This window comes from Coffea eugenioides, chromosome 4, assembly GCF_003713205.1.
Source record: "Coffea eugenioides isolate CCC68of chromosome 4, Ceug_1.0, whole genome shotgun sequence".
NCBI lineage: Eukaryota > Viridiplantae > Streptophyta > Magnoliopsida > Gentianales > Rubiaceae > Coffea > Coffea eugenioides.
The window spans coordinates 3,396,920-3,410,655 of NC_040038.1; the positions used below are offsets into that span (position 1 = coordinate 3,396,920).

The 13,736-nt window shown below is 36.9% G+C and overlaps 1 protein-coding gene across 2 annotated transcripts; it reads right to left on the bottom strand.

Annotated features, from left to right (window-relative positions):
* Window positions 1–863: 863 nt before the first annotated feature.
* Window positions 864–9,813, bottom strand: LOC113767785 (topless-related protein 4). 2 transcript variants are annotated; one of them, XM_027311978.1, is made up of 26 exons: window positions 9,673–9,813; window positions 9,449–9,567; window positions 9,154–9,333; window positions 8,945–9,058; window positions 7,853–8,011; window positions 7,573–7,750; window positions 7,322–7,445; window positions 6,981–7,093; window positions 6,691–6,811; window positions 6,415–6,524; window positions 6,246–6,315; window positions 5,785–5,858; window positions 5,568–5,663; window positions 5,398–5,493; window positions 4,746–4,873; window positions 4,404–4,638; window positions 4,155–4,319; window positions 3,977–4,075; window positions 3,654–3,797; window positions 3,104–3,214; window positions 2,850–3,029; window positions 2,560–2,688; window positions 2,370–2,465; window positions 1,963–2,151; window positions 1,530–1,696; window positions 864–1,448 (listed from the first exon to the last, which is right to left on the bottom strand). In XM_027311978.1, exons 2-26 carry the CDS (start codon window positions 9,526–9,528, stop codon window positions 1,250–1,252), a joined length of 3,357 nt encoding a protein of 1,118 aa, XP_027167779.1. In that variant the 5' UTR covers window positions 9,529–9,567; window positions 9,673–9,813; the 3' UTR covers window positions 864–1,249. The 2 variants fall into 2 exon arrangements, with proteins under 2 accessions (XP_027167779.1, XP_027167778.1); XM_027311977.1 differs by having other exon boundaries at window positions 6,691–6,859.
* Between the last annotated feature and the right edge of the window lie 3,923 nt (window positions 9,814–13,736).

A 13,736-nucleotide genomic window follows, 5' to 3' on the forward strand; every position in this document is an offset into this window, starting at 1 on the left:
GGCTTATATGCGTGTAGGCATTGGGCGTTTGAATGTTCGAACTGCTTCTATCTCTTTATTTTATTTTAAACTCTAATTATTTTATTTTACTCTTTTATCTTCTTTATCTTTGGTTTTCATTTTTTTAATAATTTAAAAAATGATTCATTTATTTTCTCATTAGAAATAATTTGATAAAAATACAAAATAAAAATATTCATAATTTTGTTTTCTATATTTTTTCTTTTCTTTGATCCCAAAATATAATAATTTTTTTCTAACATGATTCTAGATAACTAATATAAAGGTTAGAATTATGTTATGATTTACTTGTTAAATAATAATAATAATAATATTCTTATAATTTTCCTTAATTTTATCAATTATATATATATATATATATATATATGTATGTATATATACACACACATACGCGTGCACGCACGCACGCGCACAGTGTGTTTGGGCGCAACCAATCACCCAGCTTGGAGAGGATTTGCTTTAATAGATGCATCCATTCAGCCATTATCAATTACTTTACCCAGCTTCAGTTACTTTTTATTTTGATCGCGTAATAACACTATAAGATTGATAAAGAAGGAACGAGAGAGATTCGCCAGCACCATCATCATCTGCTGTGTTTGATTGAGAAACATCTTGAAAGCGCCAAAAACTCCTCACGCAAACACAGGCATGAAGAACCAGCTCCTGTTTCTCCTGGTGACAAAGCACTTGATACCCAACGGCAGTCGAGATTTCCCAACTTTTTTTTGCCCCACTTAATTTAACCATCACCAACTAATTTTACAATTTGTGGCTCCTTTTTAACTTTCAACTGTTCTTTCTTAGTGTCGTAATGACAAGCATAGGGATCTTCTGCCGCCTGCTGAAAAGATCCAAAAGACATTTCCTTGGACACAAACACACAAGCTAGCAATTTACAAGAACAAAAATGTAACAGAAACTCTTACAAAAGCTCAAATGTTCTTCAGTCCTGAAAAGAAATATCTTCAGACATGTCCCCAGGGTTGATTCTAATTCCTATCTCCTAGACCTATGTATATAAACATTGTCTCACCTCTTCTCAGTTGTATATAGAATTTATGAAGACTTACCCAAGTCCGAACCATCAATTCTGAAATCAAAATACCATCCCCCTACTTGCCACAGCGAAAGCTGCCTACGTCAACTAGAGTTTAGACCTCCCGAACAAATAAGAAGACAGACTAAGCTATCCAGATACAACCATGAACAGAGCTGAAGTTGACTGCTATCTTGACAATTGCTCCACCCCAGATGCAACAGGAGTGATGCTATACCCTGAACCCATTTCATCAGGAGGTGCACTACCCCACTTCCCTTCCGATTCCAGTGGCTCAAGGACATGCACCCCGCCATCACTAAGTCCCACAGCAAACTGGTTGGCCTCTGATGGATGAGCTGCAATCACAAGTGTCTGCAGCCTTGAACTGTAAAGGACATACATAAGACAACATTGTCAAAAACCAAACAACATAAACAATAATTTAGTCATTATCTTCCAGCTATACCTTGGATTGGGAGGTAAATAGGCTGCAGAACTGATCCGACACCTTAGTTTTAGAGCTGCAGCAGTAAGGACGCATATGGTCCCATCTTCAAAGCTTGCATATATTAACTGGCTATCACATGAATAAGTAGCATCTGTGATTGCACTACTTGATTCTCGAGGAACCCACTGTCATAAGCCAGAGTCATTGTAAGTTTTCCATTCCCTTTACCACACTCCCCCACCCAGACAATGCTGGGCAATTTGCACAAAGTAATCAATCTTATTTTTAGTAGTACAGTTCAAAATTTTTCCTAGTTCTTGTACTGTTATCAGCGTCCAACTTTTAAACTTTGCATACACTATGCTACTTGACATTCAAACAAAATCAGGACTCTTTGCCATGGTAATCTATTAAGTGTAATTGTTAGCTCTAGAATGTGGCAGTAGTTTACCTGGTTAATGCAATCTAGTTTTGATGCCTCATAGACAGCAATCAGCGTCTCATGAACAACCAAAATATGACTTTGATCCTGATGAAATTGAACACGTGTCTGCGCAAGGGGATTCAGTGCACGCCCAGATGGAATTTGCAAGTACTTACTTACCTTCTTCTCCCAACCATCTGTGCTCCAAACACAAATCTGGAATTCCAAAAGCTCAAGAGTAACTAAAACATAAATAAGCACAAAGTACAGCAAGATGGGTTTGAGGAAAGAATCATGTGATCATTTAATTCAATCTCCCAAAAAGGAGGAAATAAAACAGAAGACATGCCGTTTTCCAGCAAAAAGTAATGCTTGTAAACGCAAGCATGCCAACATAATAGTTCCCTTCTTTATTATTAGTCAACCAAACTTACCTGAGCATCAGCTCCAGATGATACCAGGACACGTAGAATATTGGAGAAGGCAAGCCCAGTTACTCTTTTCTGATGGCCTTTGAGCTTGCTTTTTACCTGTAAATTATAAAACCAACAACTAAATTAGCATCTTCTAAAATCCGAATCACTACAAGACTCAAGTTGTCCAATAAAAGCTCAGGTAAAGCACCTCATCAACACGAACATTGTAGATTTGTATTGTAGAGTCCTCCATGCCAATGGCAATAACATTATTATCCTCAGGGTGAAAGGCAAGAACAGTTGCTGCAGGCGGAGGGGACATAAATGTTGTCATTGTCTGCAAAAGGAAGAGTTATTACGAGATTAAATTGTCAGAATCCATAATCACAAAGAACTAGATATGCATATATGTTTAAGTTCTAGGATAATAACTAAGAAAAACCTAATTATATTTTGCAACTAATGCCACAAAGTCATATGTCTATTGAATACAGCCACCTTGAAAGTCATCATGTTGAATAGAGAAATTTTTCCTCCTGATGCTGACATGACATAAGAATCATTCTTTGAAAGTGCAAAGCACGGAACAGCTTCTTCAAGGTTTGTTTCACTTATATCATTAGTCATTAATATTCCACTCGAAGGCTGCCACAGCTGTGGTGGTACTGCAGTAGTTGCCTACAAAGGGAAGCAATCACTGAGCAAGGAGCAAGGAAGCAGTAAAAACAAGACCTCATAAAAAGTTTAAATACCTTCCCAGTCAAGTTTCTTTCATTTCTTTGCCATTTCCAAAGTTTGTGTACAGCATTATATGCCAATGACAAAATTGCACTTCCAGAATTCGTATAGATTAACCTAATAATCTGCAGAGAAAAGTTAATAATAATAATCTAATTGAAATATGCTACAACCCAGAGCACATAGCAATGCACCACATTTCAAACTTTTGCAGATTATTGAAGGGGAGATATCCAGAAGAGGATTATATGTATAAGCTTATAAGAAGTCTGGGTTTTGTGCAACAAATGAACTTCAGCGGGTATGCCAACTGAAAGACATGATATGCCCAAAATATTTTTGAACAAAGAACTGATAAAGCTACTCATTTTGTTCTTCATAAACCATTATTTACTGGAAAAAAATTATTTATTGGAATTCTTCATATTCTCTGCCTCCAAGTACACATAGAAATCACAAAAAGCTTATATGTCATATAATTGATAATTATACTGTGCAAGGACACGAGTAACCCTAGTACTTGATCAAGAATCAACTAGCTGATCATATTTGGCAGCAACTTACCCTCACTGCTAACAAACTGTCAGGAAGCCGCAAGGAACGAAGCTGAGATGGTTCATTTATTTCAGCCAACTTCCAAATCTTCAATTTTTCCATTTCGTCAGAGATCCTAGGTTTCACATCTGGCAAACTTTGCGCATCTCCATTCTGCAAAAATTCGTAAAGGTCGTTATGCAAGGTGAATTGCTCAAACTTACGATTCAAAGGAGGAGTATTATAATTAAGTAAAAAAAAAAGAGCATTCTGTAATAAAAAAGACCATTAAATCTTAGGAGAGACTAAACTTAGTCATCAACATCTATCAGCTATCAGCTATCCCTACTCACCAGTGCAACAATAGTTGAGAGCGGTGCACTTCTATCTGCAATGCCAATACCTGGTCCAGCATTTGAACTGGAAGAACCATATGTGGGGATCATATGGGCCTGCATTAACATATGAATTTAATGTAGGAAGCACACCATCTATTATCATATTTAAGTCACTGTGCCACTTCAATCTTACTCTTGCAACAGATCCAGATGCAAGTCTAGAAGGATCAACTATACGACTTTCAATGGCACGTATTATCCGAACACCTTCAGCATTTGCAAGTATTTTGACACCATTCTCAATGGTCGATGCAGCTAAGAGTATCCCTTCCTTATTGAAGCGAACACAAGGAGAAGCCTGCATTAAATTAATATATTATCATTTTATATAGGCACTCTCTGGCTCACAGAAAAACCCAAAAGAGATAATTTTATCTTTTACCGATAGGCCACCCTCTGCATCAACCGTTGTTAAAAGACTTGTATCATTCATGTCCCAAATTTTAACCACAAACTCGTCACCAGCAGCCAAAAACCTATTCTTTGTTGTGTCAAACTGAACTACACCTACAGAACGCTTCCCGAGACCTTGATATGACCGTTTTACAGCCCCTTCACTTTCATTCCACTCCACGAGGTATGATTCACCATCTTTACTTGTACCACATGAAAAGAGCCTATAATTTTTCCAGGAAAATAATCGATGAGTTTAACAGAGAAATTCAACTCTGACTTAGCTGATTGACTGAACCAAGATTAGAAGCTATAAGAGACACTACATTACCTTGTACCATTCGCACTATAGGCCATGGTTGTACAGGAACGACCTGGCGCATCATAATCAACCCTTGATCCCAGGGGATCATAAAGCCATGCCTTAATCTTGCCATCAGTTGAGGTAGAAAAGATGAACTGAAACAAAAGACAAGGACTTCAATCATGGGAACAACATTTACAGACATATTACAGAGAACAAACGGCGAACTTCAGCAGAACAAGAGTTTACATGTTTCATACTTTCTTCAATAAGATTTGCAGCAAGGATAAATCAATTCAACAGTTGAAACTAGTGCAACAATTTCAACAAAAAACAGATAACAACATAAAGACAAAGAAAGGCTGGTCAAAAGGAACACTAAAGAGATAACAGCCCCCAAGGCCAAAAATAGAATATACCAGCAGCTAAAGTAAGAAGAAAGCAAGAGATGAAAAGAACCAGACAGTAATAATTATCTTCTATATTTGTTAACTTCCTTAGAATTTTGAATGCAGTCCAATGCCTTCTGAATGATAACTCCTCACACCAAAAAGAATGATATTTAAAGTAAAGGTAAGGTTGAATACAAAAGTAATTAAAACTTATCATTCACTACATTTACATCAACTTTGCAAAGTCAGAGACTCTCAATATACCAAAGCTACCAAGAACCAAATACCTGAATATTTTCTTTATAATGAGGGCATACAGAATAGACAGGTGCTTCATGACCCTCAAATGTATACAGCTTAGAACCAGTGGCAGCATCCCAGACCTGCACGCAAACATGCTCTGATAACTGCAATGTAATGACATCAACCATATATATACAAAGCAGACAATACAAACCTTGATTGTCTTGTCCTCTCCACAAGTTATGAGGGCTAGTTGTTTGTTGGGGTGAGAGAAAGCAAGATCACTGACATTACCAATGTGGGCATCAATCTGGAAAGGGAAAAAAGGACAAAAATAATATCCATGCATCTTCAACATGGTTCTTGGGAAGCTAGATGAACACCACGTTTCTGAATAAAGCAATGACTGGTTTCTCAAAGAAAAAACAAACCTCAAGATGGTTTTTGAAATCATTGCCACCATAATAGGAGTATATGTGAACAATGTGCTTGGAATATGCAACACCTAGACCAACATTAGAACAAACATAAATCACCAGAAACAACTACATTGTTTGCATCTCAATTCTACTCAACATTATTATCATTGCATACTTGATAACTAGAATCCTCTAACATAAAATAAGAAAGAACATTTTGGTCCAATCAGTCGCAATGAAACATTCTTTATCCACCAAACTCGATACATTTCCACTGAACTTCAATGTGTTAGTTTCATGATGGAGAAATTAATTTGACCTACCACATTGTATGAAGAGGAATACCTATCAACCCAATTTTAACTATTAATACCTGAAACAACCCATGGAAACTTATATTTCATGGAGTAAACACTCCACAATGGAGGAAAAGAATAGGAATTACAAACTCAAAAGGTAAACTAATTGCTCACCACACAAGGACCCATCTGGACTCCACATCACACGGTTCACCGATGCAGTATATTCATTTACTAAAGAAGCCTATAGATACCAAAGCAGAGCAAATCTTAATAAATAGTCCAATGAAACATCCATAGGAAACATGTCAACAAAGAGTTTTGCACTGACATTAAAACATACCTGTAGAGCAGTCGTACATGACGCAAGGTCCCAAACCTTGAAATTTCTAGACACAAGCCTTTCCCTGGTACTGACCTCCCACAAGGCAATGTCACCAATGTTTGTGCCAACTAAAATAAAATAAAATAAAATAAAATAAAAATAAACTAAGGACTACTTAAAATCAAAAGAAGCCAAATCTAGCACAACATAGATATATTCGAGTGAGACTGAGCTATACCCAGATTACTTAGACCATGAAAAAGTAACAACTAACTTAAGAGACCAGGAGCTGACCAACAAGCAAAGTCAATTGCACAGGATGAAAATCCATGCTCTTAATAGCAGAGCCCTGATTAAGATTTGCAACAACAGTCTTGGGTATGTCATCCGAACCATATGCGCTTAGGATGTGCATCTGTCCAGGATAGGAGACTGGCAATATATTAACTGTGAGCTCATTGGCCTGCAGCAGACCAAATTTAAGATTTTTGACACAAGGAAACATCAGGGAGAAACCTAAGGGAAAAACTCCAACAAATGAGAGGCAACAGAAAGGTCTAATATCCCAGAATATCATGATGTACCTCCTCGGATATCCCAAACGGTCTTGGTCTCTTCAAAACATGCTCTGAATCAGCAGTTTGATAATCCAGTGTTGGATTGTTAGGAGGAGTCCTTGGACGCTTCACCAGAGACACTATTACAATATGAAAGGCAAAGTCAACCATTAGTAACCTATAATGGTTATAGAACATTATGGCAAAGTTGGAAAGAAGTGAAACAACAGTATGCAGTCAAAAAAGGAAAAATATTAACTAGTCCTCCAGCCTTTGATCAGGGGGGGAAAAATAAAAGAGTGAGCTTTTGAAACAGGGATGAAAAAAGTCAGTGTTTCAGAAATGTTAACAAGTTTTATCAAAATTACCAGCATTATTAGGAGGTGCCATTCCCATAGGTCCCACAGAGGCAGCTTGGTGTGGTACAGACGATGGATTGGCCATCCATCCAGCAAGAGACGCAGTTAGAGGTGCTGGCCCAGGCTGAAATGGCTGACAAAATGGAGACAGACACAAAAATTGTTCAAAAACCAATCCAAAAAAATGACAAGAAGGCCATATGCCCCCACCATTTAAGAAATAAACTAGAAAGAACTAACTCTGGTTCAAAAAGACTTACACCATGAGCAGCAATTGGTGGAAACCCTCCAATTTTTGGCATCGATCCTATCAATGGGTGAGTGACAGGAGACGGTGGTATAGCACCATTGGGTTGCCCGCATGAATGATCCACAAAGAGGGTTTTTATCTCAGGATTAGGCTTTGGATTCTTGCATAGTTGATGTTGCCAATTTAAACTGCTCCTCAAGCCAAAAAAGGTAGTAATAATATCAGCATAATCCATGGACGTTCCAAAATTCATGAGAACTAAAATTCTATAAAAAAGCAAACTCTCATACCTCTGGTTGATAAGTGTTCGCAGTCTTGAGTTCTTTAAGGTAGGAAACTGAAGCTTATCACGAAAGAGGGGATTTGCCTCAATCAACTTCTTCAGCTCAACAAGCATTATAGCCCTGGCTGACTTGGTATCTCCATACTTTGAAAGCTGCTCATTCTCTCTGCAATTTGACGTCATTCATTTAATGGCCAAAGTAATCAGGCTTCTCAGTTAACCATTACATACTTTTAGGGAATAATAAAGACTTAACCACTATAGTTTCACCATCTTTCCTCTTCTAGAAGATGGCAAGGAAAACTACCAAACAATAACACTGTTAGAACAAGACCACTCAAAACCATGAAAAGCAACTAAAATGCCCTGACTGTTTTATTACTCATCCTGTTTACCAAAGAAATATAGCTAGAAGCTAAGGCCAGGCTTTTCCATTTTCAAAAGGTTTTCCACCATTGTTAACCTTAACTGGATTACCAGATTTCCGATTAGCTACCTCTGAATGTAACGATTTTGATCATCAAAGTACTGATCCTTCTACTTAGCATTTGCTTGTGCAGCCAAGTATATTACTTTATGAAGTCAGAAAACAGAGGACTGAGGAGAATCCAGAACCCCTTAATTGACACCGATACAACAACAGAGGGCTGATTGAAGCATTTAATAACAGCACAGAAAAACATCAGTCGTCGGGTTTTCATCATTTGCTTGTAGATGTAACCTAATCAACACATGTTGCTTGAAAAGCAACTCTTTTTCTGAAAACAACCAAAAAAGAAATGATCCCCTTCACCGAACACCCCCAGCCCCTCTCTCTCTCTATCTCTCTCTCTTTCCTTCCCCCTTCCAAAGAAAAAATCCCCCAAAACAGTACCATTTCACGATTTGACCTCCAAAACAATTCCACGATTTGACCTATGAACATCTTCCTTGATTCAAAACCAAGTGTCAATTTTCACTTCAAACGTCTAATAGTAGGGCTCTTAGTTTAAAATACTGAATCACTAAAAGATTATATCCTACAAACTGATAAACATGACCAGTCATCATAAGCATTATTCCTCTGCGAATGCAGCACAAGAGATACACTAATTCATACCTAAAATCGCGCAATGTCAAAAGGAGTGTGATCTCCTTAAAAAGATCTTCGTTAAAAGTAGAGAAAACTTTCAAATCCTTTGAGAGAATCTCCACCGCCTTTGCCAGATCATGTCTGTGAACATCAAACATCAAAGAAGTTAAAACAAAAAATATATATAAAAAAATAACCAGGAAAAAACTATATTCAAAATGGACCCGAGGCTTTACTTGTCAAGTGCTTCCAAATACTTCTGCTTTCGGATCTCAAAGAAAATTTTCATCGAATATCGGTTATCATCCACTTTCGTAAACCCTGACAAGTAACTCTCTACCTCCTCCCACTCTCCATTTGTCACACAATCTTCAAAATACCTCATATTGAAGAAAAACCCCGACTCCTTCTCCAACCTTTCAAACCGTTCAATCAAAAAATCCGACCGAAATCATTAGAAATATACCATTTCTTTCAAGAAGAAAAATAAATAAATAAAAATCAATTTCGAACCCCAAAAAAAAAAAAAACCTGTGAACTGTTTCCTTGTGTTTCTCTTCATCCAAAAACTGGAGGATTAGAAACACTAACTCCCTGCTTAACGAAGACATGTTTTCTTCCAAAACCCTCGCAGATCCACCAAAATCCCACTTCAATTGAATAAAAATGAACAAACGGTTATTCACATAAACCAACACCAATTCAATTCATGCTTTAATTAAGCCACAAAACGGTATACAATTTCATCTACGCACCTCAAGGGAAAAAAGGCAGAATTCGGATGAGGAATCAGAAGACGAGTATCTCACTCCGGTGGGGAAAATGTAAAGAAATAAAAGTTTTCCTTCTTTTCCCCAATTTTCTGAAATTTCTGTGCTTCTTCTTTCTTTTTGTTTCTTAAATCTTCCTTTTTGTGCTTAAATCGTTTAGCCGAGTGAATTAACCAACCAAACAAAAAAAGAGAGAGAGAGAGAGAGAGAGAACCCAGTAAAGGGACTTTAGCTGCCACTGCTCCTCTGCCTTCTAACAATCCTAAATTCCTTCACGCGCCCTTTCAGAGCGTGGTTAACTTGACCTCATCAAAAGCACGTGTCAGTTCTGAAAAAGGTCCGTCCAACTACCTGTCATACATGCTTATCCGCCACGTGGATATCGGGATCGGAGACAGTTGCAGTCAAGCGCGAGTGGGTCTTGAGTAACGGCGGGTCCCGGTCGTGAGAAAGATACTTTAGTTTGATAAGCATCGTGATAAGCCAAGTGGCTTGGCGGTGATAAGCTCACGTACTTATTAACGGCAAGATTTGCGTGAATCGAAAACATGGAAAATGTAGACGAAAGCATTTCACTTCCTTAAAAAAATTATAACAGCGACGTAACCTGTGAGGCTATGACTTTTTATCAGCGTCGAAGGGGAGGAATTTGCACGGTACATCTAACAAGTACTATAGCTGATGGACACTACCGAAATGGGTGAAATTCCGTGATGAAAAATGATGTCACTGGTGATGTTGTGGAGGGTCCACTGGATTGACAGATGGGAAAGGACAGAACTATTATTGTTTCTTTCTAAACGATGTAACATATTACTCACTAATAAACTGCAATCCATTGTTAATTATTTGTACAACGTAATTACGAGTAATTATCATTATTTTATACGAGTCTCATATGAACTTTTCCAGGGATTTAGTCAGCAAGTTTCCTTTTTAATTTTTGGGTGAGGGTGCAACGATGACATGAATAGTCAAGCGGTTATTAAATGAGGTTCGTTATTTCCAAAACTAACACAATTTAGTGGAAGGAAAATGAAAACTTGATAAGGTGGGGTTCGGGCCCGTTTGAAAGGTGAATTTTTTGATTGTTTGTCTAAAATTTTACTGTAACTTACAGTAGAAGTTTTTTAAAAAAAATTTGAAGTGTATTTTTTTTAATATCTTGAAGTGTATAGTTTAAAAATTTTGAAAATTTTTTTGAAGTTACTGTAATTAAAGTTTTAAAAAACTTGTAGCAGACAAACTTTGAAAAAAAACTTGACTTCCAAACAAGGTCTCGGTTCTAATTAGTAGTAATTCTGTTCTATTCCAGCACGTTGCCAAAGAATTGTACTCCTATGACTGATTATGAAGTTGTATAAATATTTAACCAGGAAGGATACAATTTGTTAGAATGTGTTATTAAAATCTTGAAGGTATTCCCACTAAATTCATGTACTCCACGGCTACAAATTAACCCTCAATAGCCTTGCGCCCTCCTAACACAGTGGAAAAAAATTGTTTTATGTCTTCGACTTTTGTCAAACCTAATTTGGCGTAATGGTTTCCAGGGCGACCAAGTGAAACAAAAGTCTGATTGTTAGGTGGTACTATTTGTTACCTTCTGCCGAATGACATAATCTCGCAGTTTTCACTTTTCAAACCTAAACTAAACTTTCTTCATAATTTTCTAAGCTCATGCATCTTCCTCTATCTTTCTTTATTGCAGCTTTTCTGCACTTTTTTTCAAACTCTCCATCATTACTATCCTTTCACAAAGGAAAATTTGTCAAATTGGTCCCTAACATTTACCAAAAATACTTTTTTAGTTCCTAATATATAAAATTAGCCAAAATTATCCCTCACATTTAAATTGTGATCCAATTTGGTCATAATGCTCGTTTTTTCTCATTTCTCCGACTAAAAATAGCACGCCTCTCTCACGTGATCATATTTTTAGAGGCAAAACTGGAAAACCCGTTTCATTACCGGTTGAAAGTAAAAGGATAAGGGACCACTACCCCCCTCTTACCTTTCTCCCTCAAATTACAGTTTCAAGAAACCCTAACTTGCATCCCCTAATTAACAAGCATAACTTGGAAGTGTAATTCTGCCATAATGAACTTGAGCACTTTGACCAGATGAAAAAATGCAAGATCTGTTTCCTTGGCCAAATCTTCTTTCATTTCTATTGCTGAAAGGGATAAAATCACAATTCCTGCATCACAGGCCACAAATTCAATCAGATCCTTCATTTGATCATGTAGCCCGTCGAATTTCTCTCGCTGCTGCCTGAAGAGAACTCTCAGGAACCTTACTCCCTCATGGAGTATTAGCATTTGATCCTTCACCAGAACCGAGAAACTGGGAAAATGTTCTTGCAGCTCCAAAACATTATACAGGAGACAATCAATAAATTTGGCCAATAGATGCTTATTATTCTCTAGCGCTAAAGTGTGTGAGGATCTTGATAACTTTGAAGCTGTCAGGACATGGATATAAGTTTCTCGGACTTGAGGATTGTGTATCAGTTGAGAATTTTGAGATTCCATTTCCTTGCACACTTGTTCCCTCTTGCACCCTTCCAAGGAGGTTTCCTTGCACCCTTCCAAAGAATAAATTTCATTGCACCTCCTCCATTTTACTCTTCAAATGTCAGTTTCTTCTTCCCAATTTCTTACTACTGTGTTTTCCCTCTTCAATTTCAATGGGTTAGTGAGGCGATTAGACAAAGGAAAGATGGCTTCTTTCAACTGGTAATGAAATGAGTTTTTCAGTTTTGCTCCTAAAAATATGACCACGGGAGAGAGGCGTGATATTTTTAGTCAGAGAAATGAGCAAAAAAGAGCATTATGACCAAATTGGATCACAATTTAAATGTGAGGGATAATTTTGGCTGATTTTATATGTTAGAGACTAAAAAAGTGTTTTTGATAAATGTTAGGGACCAATTTGACAAATTTCCCTTTCAGAAAAGGGGTAAAAATGCTACTCTCATCGCTTTTATTTTTATTGCAATTCCTATCCTGTGTTCCTCTAAAATAGATCTATAAAGTACAAATCGAGAAGCACATTTTAAGAAAACGAAAATAGATAGATGAAAGCATAGCATAATGATATATTTCAGTATATATCTAATATAGAAGGGGTTGATTAGATTAAATTTGGATGAGAATTGCATGTCAAAAGAAAAAAGATATTTAATCGGTTATCAAAGCAAAAAATTGATTCTATATTGATAAAAGTTGAATGTACTTGCCTTCAAGCGAAAAAAAAAAGAAAGAAAGAAAGAAAGAAAAACTTGGCCCAGGAGAAACATCTATGCAATATATAATGTTTGAGTAATGGTAGTTTGTGTAAACACTTTTTGTCATCTTTCGAACTTTTAATTTTATCTTTATAAAAATCTATACAATATATAATGCTAGAGTAATGGTAGTTGCTGTAAACACTTTTTTGTCATTTTTTGAACTTCGATTTTACCTTTATAAAAATTAATTTTTACCCTAATCACATTTTGCCAATATAACTACTCATAGCCACTCTAAGTATTGCAACTACCAAATTACTATAATCATGTAATCAAAGTTCTTTCATGAAAATTTTATATAAATTTTTTGTATGTAACAAACACAATTTACACAAAATTGATTCATTTTAGTTATTTAATTCTTCTGGATTGTGTAAGCACGAGAATATTCACTGACGATACCACTTGACATTGACAGTTAGTAGTCTAATAGAAGAGAATGGGCCTTAGGCCTAATTTGAGCCAATGATACATTGACTTGGGAGCCCAGACTACAAAGTTTCCTAAGGGTTGACCAGTTGATCACTATGTGGGCATTAGCTGGACTTGGAATTTTCTCGTTCGACCCAAACTAGTAATAGACCAATGAGAGTAATACTGAGCGAAACATAGGCCCCCGGCCCGCACCACCAAAAGTCCCCAGGCCATAACCCTAAGCCTAAGACCACAAACGGCCCGAGGTCAGTTGAGTGTCTGCGTGTCTATACAAATATACAGAGAGAGAGAGAGAGAAGTTTTGAGAGTTTCATTAGAAAAT

Excerpts from the sequence above, each read along its gene's own strand:
- LOC113767785 (XM_027311977.1), bottom strand. The coding sequence starts at position 9,528 with ATGTCTTCGTTAAGCAGGGAGTTAGTGTTTCTAATCCTCCAGTTTTTG. Across the intron at positions 6,525-6,690 it reads GCAATTGACTTTGCTTGTTG|TTGGCACAAACATTGGTGAC; the intron begins GTCAGCTCCTGG and ends ATTTTATTTTAG. Across the intron at positions 4,320-4,403 it reads ATGCAGAGGGTGGCCTATCG|GCTTCTCCTTGTGTTCGCTT; the intron begins GTAAAAGATAAA and ends AATTTAATGCAG.